Raw genomic sequence first — 13,911 nt, 5'->3', positions numbered from 1 at the left:
ACTTACTGTTGCTCTTTGCAGACCTGCAGTTAAAATACCTGCTTCACTTTTAGCGTATGAGCTTGTGTTTTCAAAGTTAGCATGCTCATAAAAAGCCACAATAAAGAGCCTCCTGGTTACATTTTCCTTTATCTATTCTCTTCTCTTGCCTAAATCTTAAAGAGTGAGCCAGTTGCTTTTTACATCTGGAAGTAGAAAAGAAAAGACCTCCAAGGGCCACTTCACTCTGATAACTGGTACAGCTGGTAAAAAGTTGTTTTTACCCAGGTTGGTTAAAGCGGAGTACAGATGTGTTCACTATGTTTTTTTGGATGAGAGGCATAAGTTAGAGCCGAAGTGGCCAATGACAAATTAGGAGGGAGTTAAGAAAGAACCTGCTTTAATTCTATAATGTATTTACAAGCTACAGCACAGCAGATTTAGATAGAAGGCTTTTCCTGACATTTAAACTATAAGCACAGTAGGACAATGGAACAAAACGCCTAGGGAAGTCATGGAATCTCCTTCACGAGTGGTTTTCAGAAAGAGGCTGGATATAGCCACCTGTCTTGGGTGGTTTAGACACAACAAATCCTGCATCTTGGGAGAGGGTTAGACTAGATGACCTTTGCAGTGCCTTCTAACCCTATAGTTCTATGATTCTGTGATTCCACAGTTACCTTGAAACCCAAGGGCCAGCTCCAATTCAGTCTCGGTATGAGAGGTGATAACTGAGGGCATGTCTACACTACAAAATTAAGTTGACTTACAGTTACCGCAGTATTTACTGGGTTTTTTTCATGTACACACACACTACCCTTCTTCTGTTGGTGGGCTACTGGGAGCCCAACTGCCACCTGGGCTATCAGCTCCACTCCCTGCAGAGAACCCAGCCCTAGTGGGAGCCCAGCAGCCGCCCAGGCTCTGGGCACAAAGCTCTGCATCCAGAGCCTGGACAGCGCTTGGGCGCAGTGGGGGGCCTGGAGCCCAGACAGTATCTGGGCTCACAGCTGGAGCTCCCCAGCCGCCCTAGGGTGACAGTCACAGCTCTTTAGCCGGGTGTGGCATTCACAGCAGGGACCCTACCAGCCTTTCTTGTCAATTTCACAGCTCCAGCGCAGAGCTGTGAAATTGACAAGAGTGACAGCCGATATAAGTAAAGCAGTGTCTACACAGACACTGCGTCGCCCTAACTACACTGACATAAGCCCTATGCCTCCCCTGGAGACATTTACATCAACTGGAGCAAGGCTGTAGTGTAGACACTGACATAATTAGATCGACATAAGCTGCTGTCTGTCTTAGGGTACTTCTACACTGCAGTTGGGAATGAGCTTCCCAGCTCAGATAGACAAACTTGTGCTAGCAGGACTCGAGCTAGCTTGCTAACGATAGCTGTGTGTAGGGTGACCAGGTGTCCCGATTTTTGGGTCTTTTTCTTATATAGGCTCCTATTACCCCCCACCCCCGTCCCGATTTTTCACACTTGCTGTCTGGTCACCCTAGCCGTGTGGATGCTGCAGCTCAGGCGCTCAGGCTCACCCAAGGCCCCGAGTCTGAGCTCAGGTGGCTAGCCTGAGTCTCAGCCAAAGCTGCAACGTCCACACCACTATTTTTAGCGCACTAGCCAGAGCCCCACTAGCATAATAGCTCAGTGGTTTGAGCATTTCCCTGCTAAACCCAGGGTTGTGAGTTCAATCCTTGATGGGGGCCACCTAGGGATCGGGGACAAAATCAGTACTTGGTCCTGCTAGTGAAGGCAGGGGGCTGGACTCGATGATCTTTCAGGGTCCCTTCCAGTTCTATGAGATAGGTATATCTCCATATATTTTATTTATTTTTATTTTTATTTTTACCTGGGTTGGGAGTCTGGCCCCATCAGTATAGACCTACCTTTAGGTACTAATGCAGCCTTGTGTCCTGTTATGTCAACTGAGGTCAGTAGGATTGGAACTACTAAGTGAAATCAGTACCCAAGGGTCCAGTAAACCTAGCTTTTGTCAATACAAAGTATTCAAATCAAAAGTATTGTTCTGTCAGTCCTTTTCTTTATAATGTACTAATTTAATGAGAAATAGCATTGCTCCCAGTGCAGTGTAATGGGAAAAATCATTGAAACTAGTGGCTGATTATGTCCAATATGACCACCTAGGTGATGTATAGCAGAGGTTTTCAACCTTTTTCTTTCTGAGGCCCCTCCTGCCCCCCAACATGTTATAAAAACTCCACGGCCCACCTGTGCCACAACAACTGGTTTTCTGCATATAAAATCCAGGGCTGGCATTATGGGGTAGCAAGCAGGGCAATTGCCTGGGGCCCCACGCCACAGGGCCTCCTGTGAAGCTAAGTTGCTCAGGCTTTGGCTTCAGCCGCGGGTGGCAGGGCTCAGGGATCTGGGTTTCAGCCCAGTGCGGAGGGGCTTTGGCTTTCTGCCCTGGGCCTCAGCGAGTCTAACGCTGGCCCTGCTCGCCGTCCCCCTGGTTATGAACCACTGCTCTATAGTGTCTTGTGTTGTTATACTTGAAAGTTGTATCCAAGGAACACTTTTCTTTCTCATTAGCTATTTTGAAGCCTGCTGATCTTGTTGGATCTATGCACCAAGTTCTAGATGTATGAAATAAAACGTTTCTGATCTATTGGGGAACTGTTGTCAGTGCTCAGCAGTTTGCTGTAGCACAGTATTTAGCTTAGACCAGACACAGAAGCCCATTAAGTACATAATTCTCATCTTGAAAAGAAGGCCATTTCCAAATAAATCCAGATATTTTTTCCCATGAATTAGCGGTGTGGGTGTGTGTACTTTTTAATTTTTCACATATCCTCTCTCCCAGTAGGTATCCATGCAGTGATACCTATAACTACCAGATGTCTAAAGTTGACTTCCCATAAATAAGACACCAAAAATTAAAGGCACAAGAGTTGCCTATAAAAGAGCCAGAATAGGAATTCAGGAATTCTTGGTGCTCGGCCTATGAGCTAATGGTTAGGGATATTGTCTCTATATTAAAAATTATTTATTTTTGGCCTGTCCATCATTTCTTATTGTGAAACTTATCATAAGGTTTAGTGAAGGTCGCTACTAAATAAAGAATTTTAAAAATTCATTTCTGTTCTAAAATCTGATTGTTGTCTAAAATAGAAGCAGTTTAAATCTATCTTTTACTCATGGTAGCACAGCTGTACAATAAGGCCATTACCTATTCTTTTCAGATTTCCACGGTTAAGTGGGAAAAGAGTTGGGATCATGGTCTGCCTCTGAGGTGAACGAATGGAACCTTTGCAACTGAAAGGCAGTTAAAGATCAGACTTGCTTAGCGCTTGCAGTACATAGACATGAGTTTTGGCTCTGAATCTCCAGAAAAGACAGGGGAATGTCTGAACTATTCTGCCATTTTCTGGCTGGCCCTACTTGAGACCTCTCCCTAACATCATTTAGTGAAGCCGAGGCTCTGCTCAAAACTCTGTCACTTGGTGACTATCCCCAATGCACTATCCACAAGCTGAGGAAAGACAGAAAATGGTGCACTTTGGCCACACCTCTATGCATAGCCTGAAGGGAGCGACATATGAGCTAACAACACCAGTTCTGTACTCTGGGGACTCCATGCTAGGACAAACCCTAGCAGGGCAGCGCTGAGTAGTTTCTGTGCTCTTTGTGCTGCCAGGTTGGTGCAAACGGGATGTAGCCGGGAAGAGAATCCGGCTATCTTTTTCTGTTCTGTAATGATCCTATGAAAACATGAACCATGCTTCCCAAACCCACTGTACGTGGTCAGGCTAAAGGCACAATGGCTGTTACAAAATATTATCCTTATAAATGTCAATTTCTCAACAACTAATTTCTTTAACTCTTTGCATTAGTGTGGCTTTGAGCTATGTGGATGCAGTTATCTTACAAATATAAGCTATTTTCTCACTAATGACTCTACAAGAAAGTCTGAAGTCGCCGAACAACAAAGCATTTGCCATAGTAAAATTCATTTGGAGGATATAGTGTCTCTGTTAGGCTTTTCTAAGGGAACTTTTACCCTAGTAAATGCCAAAAGTAGGGTCTTGCTGATCAGAGTGATAAATGCCATCACTTTTCTCTCTCTTTGTTTTGCTTTTTATTCCATTGCCACCGAGCTGAAGAGTTGATATTCATTACTATCTTTCTCCATTACCTCCTAGACTGGCATGCTCCCATTTCCAAAGTGAGATATACCAAGCCTCTACTGACAATTTACATGAATCTGCTACCTTACAGAAAAGAAATCTAATATGGAGCTGACTGTGTGTGTGTTTGAGTTATTGGGAAGGAAAATGATCTTGCAGTTATAGGCTGTCCATTCTATAAATGTGCTAAAATGCTTTGAAAATCTGAAAGAAATCATTGCACTCCATACAACATAGAAATGTGCATTTGAAGTCAGAGCCCAGCAATTCAAAATCTTCTGGTCTCATTCATAGCAGGTAAAAGGCTGCCTTGATGACACTTAGAGCAAATGAATTTCTCTCCTGCAGTCATGCACTGAATAAATCGCTTGATCTGGTTTGGTACAAAAGGGCAGGATCTATAAATAGTTAACTGAGCTTTCTTCAGGACAAGTGATGTATAGGCTGGAACTCTCTCTTGGGGTCTTTTTTAGAAGTAAGTGCAAATATGAACAAAAGAAAAGTTTGTAAAAAGGGATTCTTCTAATGAGATTGAAACCTCACACATTTTAACTTCTTTTTTTGAGAGTACAGGAACAACCACTTCAAAGGTATTTAATGCTGACCTTGCATTTGTTTGAAAAAAAGAAAGGGGGAGGGGAGCAGATTTCTGTTAAACTGATGTGAATATACTTTTGTCAATAGATACACACAGATAATCTCACCTTATCACTGACTAGTGAATTTGTATCAAGGATGTTCCTATCATATATGCTTTAGCGTGTCCAGCTTTTATTTGAAAGCCACTGCTAGCCGGCTTAATGCGAGCTGTCCCCTTTTGTTGCCTTTCCCAATTTGCCCTTGCTTTGTGCTGCGCTCTTCTGTTCCCCAAAGGCCCTGCCTGTCCTGTTTGCTGTTTCATTCACCTTTTCTGCAGCTCCTCTTAGATATATTTATTTTAAATCATTGCTGGGATTGTGTTGAGTGATGTTCTGGATCTAGCCTAAATAAGGCTGTAAGTTATACTCTGGTATGAATACATCCACCAAAATGTCTTGTCAGTAGTGAATATGGTAAATAAGACTCTTCAGAAATACTACAAAGAGGCATCTGTTTTCATGATCTTTCCAGCGTCAGTTATTTCTAAGGAGGAAAGGTTATTTTCCAATTGAACCTAAGCAGCTGAAAGTCTTGAGTCCAAACCCTCTTCTTTCTCTCACTTTGTCTTACAGCCAAACCAACCAAACAAATGATCTTGCACATTCAAAACCTGCCATGTGCCCACAGGGGTCGTTGGAGTTTCCTGGTTGGTGGTTGTAGTCTCGTTAGCCCAGGACAAAAATTAAACAAAAGATTAATGCTGCAAAATTTGCTCATCTGTTTACTACTTAGTGTCTATAAATCACTCAACTGTACTGTTGTCCTAGTGCAGGGGTAGGCAACCTATGGCACGCGTGCCGAAGGTGGCACACGAGCTGATTTTCAGTGGCACTCTCACTGCCCGGGTCCTGGCCACCAGTCCGGGGGGCTCTGCATTTTAATTTAATTTTAAATGAAGCTTCTTAAACATTTTAAAAACCTTATTTACTTTACATACAACAATAGTTTAGTTATATATTCTAGACTTATAAAAGAGACCTTCTAAAAACGTTAAAATGTATTACTGGCACACGAAACCTTAAATTAAAATGAATAAATGAAGTCTCGGCACACCACTTCTGAAAGGTTGCCAACCCTTGTCCTAGTGTGTAATCCTGTAGTGTCTGAATGGCCGCTGTCTAGAGAGAGGTATCTTCAAATCTCAACAAGCTACCGACGCTGATTTCTGTTTAAAACAACAGCATGGACAGGCTTGGCAGAATTCGATTTATATATATATTTATATATAATTATATATATATTTTATAATTTTGATGGATATGTTTATTTTTAAGCTTGTTTTTTATATTTATTTACATTTTTCACTGTTGTGTGAAATGGCTTTGAAACATTTCAATTTTATCTGTTAATTTTCACAGTTTCAGGAAATTATGGGGGAGTCAGATATTGGGGGGATCAAATAATTTATTGACAGTAGATATTGAGGTTCAAAAAGTTGACGCTATCTAACGGTTAAAACAGAAATTGTCACCGTCACATGTCAAAATATACAAATAAATATCCGTAAATCAAACTCTAATAAGTTCTCAAGCACTATTTTTCTTACTTTGCCTTTTGATTATCATTGATGGAAATATTTTTTCACTGGTTTGTATGTACAGTGAAATTGATGTTTAGTGACATTTACTGATTAAAAATCGAATCCTTCCATGCAAAGTTATAGAGGTTTGTGACATTCCTACTGAGTCAGACCGTTCTCTGACCATTATATTTGGCTTTCTGCTTCCATCCCATTAGCTAGCTTGGCTTTTGGACTTGCGGTTCTGCTCTTACTTTACTTGGCTCATTTCTGGAAGGGACAGTCTCATTACTTAAACAAGTAAAAGTCTAATTAATCCCACAAATAACTGTTTTTTCTTTGTTTTTGGCTTGTATAGAAGCTTCTTGCTACATAGCGCAATTAACCTGCTTCCTGCAAGGCCACTCTGCTCTTATCCTCAGACCTTGCCTCATTTTTCCTATGGTGTGATATATTTTCCCCTCCCTGCCCTGCCACTTTAAGCATTAGGGCTTTTGCTGTCTCTGCCACATTTGCAAAATTTTCTCTGGACTCTCTTTGGTACAAACTGCATATTCAATTCCCTCATTTGGTCCTACATGTCTTGCTGAATGGTGAATATATGGTAGAAGCAATGCATTGCCTGCATTTTCCACACAGTCCACAATAAATGCTGCAGTGTTTGAACCATGCTTCACTAATCAAACCTGCTCCTCCAGAGCCTCCAACTTGCATCATGGTCACCCTCACAGTGCATTCTGCCCCATTTCCTGGATGCTAACTTCATCTGAATCACAGATGACTAGACTTGTATGTATTCTTGTGAGGGCTCAGAGTCTGGTAACTTGCCAGTATGACACTTTTTTTAAAATATCTTTTTACAGTGATAGAGGGACTAATAATGGAATTGGTTGCAGAGTTGAGGTGTTTGAATGGCACCCTTCACCTTTGATTAGTACTTAGATGTCAGCTGTAGCTTCTACCAAACTATATGTAAATCTTGCAGAAGTACAGCCCCAGAGTGCAGTCTCAGTTGCTTGTTGGCCAGTATTCTGATCTGCTCTGGCAGCTGCTCCTTTGTTTTCTTGTTCCTGAGAAACATTGCAAGTTTATTAATTATTATTATTTATTTACCATAAATTATTATTATTTATTTACCATAAAGCCAAGGAGCCCTAGTCATATACCAGAACTCCATCGTGTTAGGCACTGTACAAACACAGAACAAAAGATGGTCCCTGCCCCCAGAGATCTTACAATCTGTATATAAGATAAGAGACAACAGATGGCTGCCGACAGACAGGGAAGTACAAGGAAAGAATGAGACCGTACTGGTCAGCATGATAGAGAGTAGTCTCAGCACACCAGCAGCTTAGCTGTTGCCAAGTTTTTTGTAGGCATCACATCAAAGGAGAATTTTTTGAGGAAGGATTTGAAGGTGGTGATTGTTTTAGCACAACTGATTTTTTCTTAGTAGTGTTCTTAATTATGTCATCAGAAAAGGATTGGCTTTTCTATCAACTTTAGTTTTTGACTGATAGCTGTCCTTCCAGAGTGTGAAGACAGGGCACCAGGCTTGTTCTGCTCTTAGTGGAGTCTCTTTCACAAGTTGATACTATTCTCAGCAGAGATAATATTTGCCAATTCACTTTTATTGACATTGGGACAGATTCACTGGTATGCTCCGGCTGCTTTGTGCTGCTCCTGTGATGCAAAGCAGCTGTAAACCTGGTTTAACTTAAGCCAGGTTGATGGCTGTTTTATATCACTGGAACAGCGCAAAGCAGCTGGATCATGCCAGCTGATCTAGCCTTTTGGTGAACCATTATAAATTACTTGTTTTATTCATGATCTCTATACATGACTGTATTTGAAGTCAAAACCTGTAGGAATATTGAGTGGATCATATCCATTAAAGAAAACGTTTATATTCTAAAATAAGCATCTGTGGAATTAGAGGTTTCTTGGGCTAAAGGTTTTCCAAGGTAAAATGAAATGATGCATATTAGCCATATACGTTTGGTTATATGGAACTCCTTTAGATACAATATAATCACTTGCGTCTGATGAAGTGGGCATTCACCCACGAAAGCTTATGTTCCAATACTTCTGTTAGTCTTAAAGGTGCCACAGGACCCTCTGTTGCTTTTTAATATAATTTTTGCTGCCTTACCCTATTGTCAAATATATTAAATGAAATTATTAAATGTTAAAATTTAAAAAGGCTAATTTTTAGATGTCTTTACTATGTTACCAAAGAAGGGCACAGCACTTATTGTAAATACAGTTTTGCTGAAGCGGTGTTTTCTTCCAGTTTACTGAGATAATTTCAGTGGCATGAAATATAAGGGATTTTGATAAACTTGATGTTATTGTGTGTGATTTATTGATTGGACATATTCTGGGGCTTTTGAGGGTATGACTGGATGCAAGATAACAAAATTATTGTTTTCCTTTTATTTAAAATATAATGTATAGTTGAGATCGTTTGTACTTACCTTTGCCTTGCATAAATAGCATTTTACATGTTCAAAGCACTCTACAAATGTTAATCAATATAATATTATTGTATAAATGGTATTTTTACTTCCTTTTTATTAAACTCTACTGTTGTTAAACTCTGAGGTCCTTGTAGCATAATACAACATTCAGCAGTTTGTGGTAATTTTTTTTTAAGAGGGGCTGATAGCCCAATTAGAGTGAATGTAAGAGAGCACAGTCAGCATTATTCCTGTTACTAACTTTGTTTGTTTCATAACTCAGCTTGTTTGTCCTTATGTAGAAAAATTCTCTTATTAAAAAAACGCGGTGATGATTTTTTTCCCTTAAGTCTTTCAGGATAACCACAGTGGAATGTAAGTGTGAAATCAGTCCTCTGATTAGTAGTAGATTGAGGGAAAACATGACAGAACTTGCAAAGTTTGACTGGACTTTGAGATGTAACACCAAAGAATTAATTACTGCTTCATATTAATCAAGATAACAATGCAAAACCCTTCATTAAGAGCACAGGGAAAGTTCTTCCTTGGTCCTTGGAGAGGATATTATATGCAAGCCCTGTGGTGTGGGTTGCAAAGTGTCACTGGAATTTATATGCATTACTTGTCTAATTGCAGTAAATGTAGCATGTCCAGATAGATTTAAAAGTTGGATGGGTGTTCGTTACTTGCTGGAAATCACTTGAAACCTCACTACTCAGAGGCAGCTGTTCACAGGTCCTTCACCTCTCCCCAGAGATGCCTAGAAGACTCTGTTGTTGGACCCTGTCTTTTATGGCAGAAGCAGTAAACATGACAGGTTGTTTGGGAGCCATCTGTTTTAAAATGGTTTCTGCTTGGTATGCAGCAATGAACTTGAGATCAGTGTTCTGTCCGTCTTCATGGTAACAGTCTTGTTTGGTGTCACAACAGGTGGAAGTTGATGGGATGAAACTAAATGTGACCAGTGAGTGGAACCTGGCTTCACCCTTATCGTCTGTCACCATTGATGGCACTCAGAGGACTATACAGGTAAATTCACTGACACATTATTTGTGGAACTCAAATGACTGCACCCCTTCAGATCTAAAAGCGCTATATATCTGTATGGATACTAAATTTGTGCTCTAATACATTTGTTAGTCTCTAAGGTGCCACAAGTACTCCTGTTCTTTTTGCGGATACAGACTAACACGGCTGCTACTCTGAAACAGAAAAATACTATGTTGTTCTAACATAGTCTTTCTCCCTCCATTTAACAAGCCCGGAGCTTTATTGAGATCGATTTCTAGAAAAAATATTTGAGAAGATGACATGTCAGAATATTCTTTATATTAGAGACAATATCACACCTTTCAAATATCTCACATTTCAAGGGATCTCACTCATTTTAGTCTGAGATTTACCTATGTTTCTCTCAATTGTAGAGTCTCCTCACTTCTATTGTTGAAATAAGAAATATATATTTATTAAAGGAACAAATCTGAAATCATTCCGGCATGAATAATTTTGTGTGTCCCTCATTTGAGTCTTTCCGGATTGAAAGGCAAGGACCGCATCTTTCCTGAATTGTTGTTTTTTATTAATGTATATCCGTTTCGTGCTTTGAAGAAGAAGAAGAAATAAGTAACACCCTCACTCCCACAAAACTAAAGAATAGTTCATGAATTGCATCAAATTCTAAAGTATCCCAGTGAAAGTGTTTAAAAAAAAAATTGCATTGCCATTTTCTGTTAACTGTGTTTCAGTTTTCCTCAGGGTAAGGTGGTTCAGAATTTGCATAGGCTATGTCTGCACTACCACTTATATCAGTATAACTTATGTTGCTCAGGGCTGTGAAAAGCCACCTACCTGAGCGACATAAATTATGCCAACCTAAGCATCAGCGTAGACAGCACGAGAGCTTCTACCGATGACATAGCTACTGCCACTCGTTGCGGGTGGATTAATTAAGCAGTGGTTAGTTAAACAGTGGTTCTCAACCAGTGGTACTCGTATCCTTGGGGGTACGCAGAGGGCTTCCAGGGGGTACATCAACTCATCTAGATATTTGCTTACTTTTATAACAGGCTACATACAAAGCATTAGTAGAGAAGTCAGTACAAACTAAAATTTCATACAATGATTTTATACTGCTCTATATACTATACACTGAAATGGAAGTACAATATTTATATTCCAGTTGATTTATTTTATAATTATATGGCAAAAATGAGAAAGCTAGCGATTTTCAGTGATAGTGTGGCTGTGACACTTCTGTATATTTATGTCTGATTTTGTAAGCAAGTACTTCTCAAGTGAGGTGAAAGTTGGGGTTACGCAAGACAACTCAGTCTCCTGAAAGGGGTACAGTAGTCTGGAAAGGTTGAGAGCCACTCCACTAGAGAGCGTACAGTGGCACAGCTGCATGGGTGCAGCTGCGCCACTGTAAGCTCTCTTGTGTAGCCAGAGTCCCATTTACTAAATAGTCATTTTATTAAAAAGATCAGGGTGTCTGCACACCCTACAAGTTATAGGAAACCGATTAAGATTCTGAAACCCTGGAATTACTTAAAAATAATATAAATTTATCAGTGATTCAGCATTTTTAAAAAATTACTGCTGAACATGTACATTTATGTTTTTCATTTTTGTTCATGGCGAATGCCACACCGATGACCTTTTCCATGTGACTGAATTTGAACGACTTCAGCTTTGAGCAACCGAAACAGTTGTATCTTTTAAGGATGGTACGAGTAGGAAATGAGTGACATTCTCACTGTATGCCCAGGCAAATGTATACAGTGGGTCTTTCTAGCACATCTATAGTCTTTTGGGACTATTCAAAGTTTTCTTGCAGGGTCGGTGTGGCTGGACATCATCCTCAACTTTTACTTACGTGCTCCACTCTCAGAATTTACCTGCTTCTATCTGAAGACAATCTTTAGGTTTAGATTTAAAGCCTGCTCACTTTACTAATATTCAACAAGAAGCAATATGTATTTATAAACATATAAGAGATGTTCAGAAGAAACCCAACATATTTGGTGTGCATACATGCATGTTTTCAGATGAGTTTCCATCAAAACTATTGGGAAGTGCATGAGGATATATTACAGCAGTATACAGCATTAGGAAGCTTTTATTGTTGCTAATAGTAGGTAGTTTGATTATATACCAAACGTGTGATATTTGACTTGCATCTTCATTTAATTCCCAAAGCACAGAATGTTGCCATAGCTGGACACGTTTACTGCTAGGAGGATGAGCATGCTAATGGGGTCCTTGAACTGCTGGAATACAGTTGTCATATGCAATGTATGCAGGGGTCACTCCAGCTGCTGTACAACAAATATTTTGGAGTGTGTGTTATACAGCAAGAAGTGTAAAAAACATAGTTATTGTTTCTCTTTGAGAGATCTGTAAACCTCTGTTTTTTGTTCAGAAATCCTGTAGCTTGAAAAGTTATGAATGCTGTGATTGTTTATATATGTAAAATTATGGTTACAATGTGATTAGTCCTTGATATCTGCTCATTGGAATCCAAATTGGATTTTTTGTTATGTTTCTCTAGACTTGTTCCTCTGCAAGGACCAAATTAGACTAGCGTGTTTCTATGGGTCTATTTGGCCCCAAGAGCATTTGATCCCTGAGTCTTCGTGTATCTTCCTTCAGCAAATCTTTGCCCTAGAGCCATTTAAGCAACTAACATAAATGAATCGAATAATTCCAGCTGTGCTTTATTAATTTTCAGGCATTCTAATTGCTCTTCATAGTTGGTTTCATTCATCTAAATTTGTTTAACCAGTATATTCTTTGTGAACATTATATTTCTTTGAAGATTGATTTATGTACCTAGGGCTTGATCCTGAAAGGTGCTGAGTGCTCTGATCCCAATCCAGCAAAGCCCTTAAGCACGTAAGGAGTAAAGAAGAAAATGATTTTTAAATATTTTGTTTTAAAATGTATTTATGCAAATTGTAGTCTAGATATTCAAATTGTTGCATATCTGTCACCTGCTTAAAATAAGTAATTAGACATGAGTCTGTTTTCATTCATCTGTTAAAGGATCTTGGCTCAAAATGTGTAAATAAAGGAAGTACCGGTCTAAGCAAGGAGTAGATCAGTGACATGGAAAAATGGGTGGGTACCAGAAAATACCGTGATCCTGCAAAGTTGAAATCAGTGGGTTCCTGTTCTTAAAATTAACTGTGTGCTCAAGTGCTTTGTTGGATAGGAGCCAGAGTACTAAGCACCTTGCTGACAAAATCTCAAAAATAAAATATTGCTGAGAGTTCAGTGACTGCCCCCAACCATAGATCCTTTTATTGAAGTGGTATCTCAAAACAGTTTTGCTTATTATAGATCATGTATTATATGGGTTTCAGACCCTAAATACAGGAACTGCAAAACAGGTTTGTTTGTTTGTTTAAGCAGTAGATGAGTTTGGAAAGATTTAGTGAGTGAGGTGCATGAAGACTGATTGATGTCTTCCAGTAATACACAGCTACTGTACACTGTTACTTTCATTTTGAAATGGTTGCAGGGTCATTTTTACTATTGTCTCTATGAAAGAGAAATATTGCGTATGCTCCCACTTCTTTTTCGTAGATGAGAGAGCAGGCCTGGCTTTTCTCAGAGCTTATAGGATCGCTCTATGTTTTCACATTTACTCTGTAAGCTCGCAATCATCACAGCCAAAGGAGCTCATCAGTGTTACTCCAGACATGAGGAGAGGGGTTGCTACTGAGTAACTGATTTTCATTGCCTCACTTGTCACCTGTTCTTGGCAATTGAAGCAAATACAAGAGATCTCTCAAATACCTCATTTAAAAAAAACAAAAACAAAAAACCAAACACTACAACCCCCCTCTCCCATCCCCCAAAAGAAAAAACATATCGGTGAGTTTTGCTGAAGTATGCAGTATTGTATTTCAGGCTTCCTTCTTTTTTTAAAACTCTTAATCTCTGTTGTGTGTCATTCTCTGTGTTGTCCCTCATTATTTCCCTACCTCCAAATGTGCAAGCAGAGTGGCGGTTCAGCAATTCCTCTTCCTCCACTGCAGTCCTAGCTCTGAAACCTGATTTTATGACTGAATAAAACAAAAGTTTTCTCTACTTCTCTTCATTGAGAGACAAAAACTTCCAGGGCTTTGCTTCCTGTACCAGGCCACCCACTAAGTT

General features: G+C 39.7%; 1 protein-coding gene across 7 annotated transcripts in view; it reads left to right on the top strand.

Annotated features, from left to right (window-relative positions):
- PCCA (propionyl-CoA carboxylase subunit alpha) overlaps positions 1 to 13,911 on the top strand; it is a 387,774-nt gene that overhangs the window by 294,891 nt on the left and 78,972 nt on the right. For 4 of the 7 annotated variants that reach the window (XM_024101904.3, XM_008164108.4, XM_042843638.2 and 1 more), the window contains exon 20: positions 9,682 to 9,780. The exons of the other annotated variants lie outside the window; for them this stretch is intronic. In XM_024101904.3, the coding sequence (XP_023957672.1) occupies positions 9,682 to 9,780 (99 nt within the window). The remainder of the gene's footprint in view (positions 1 to 9,681; positions 9,781 to 13,911) is intronic. 7 annotated transcript variants of the gene reach the window in all.

The sequence above is a fragment of the Chrysemys picta genome, chromosome 1 (assembly GCF_011386835.1).
Source record: "Chrysemys picta bellii isolate R12L10 chromosome 1, ASM1138683v2, whole genome shotgun sequence".
NCBI classification, from domain to species: Eukaryota; Metazoa; Chordata; order Testudines; family Emydidae; genus Chrysemys; species Chrysemys picta.
This window is presented reverse-complemented; position numbering and strand designations above follow the sequence as displayed.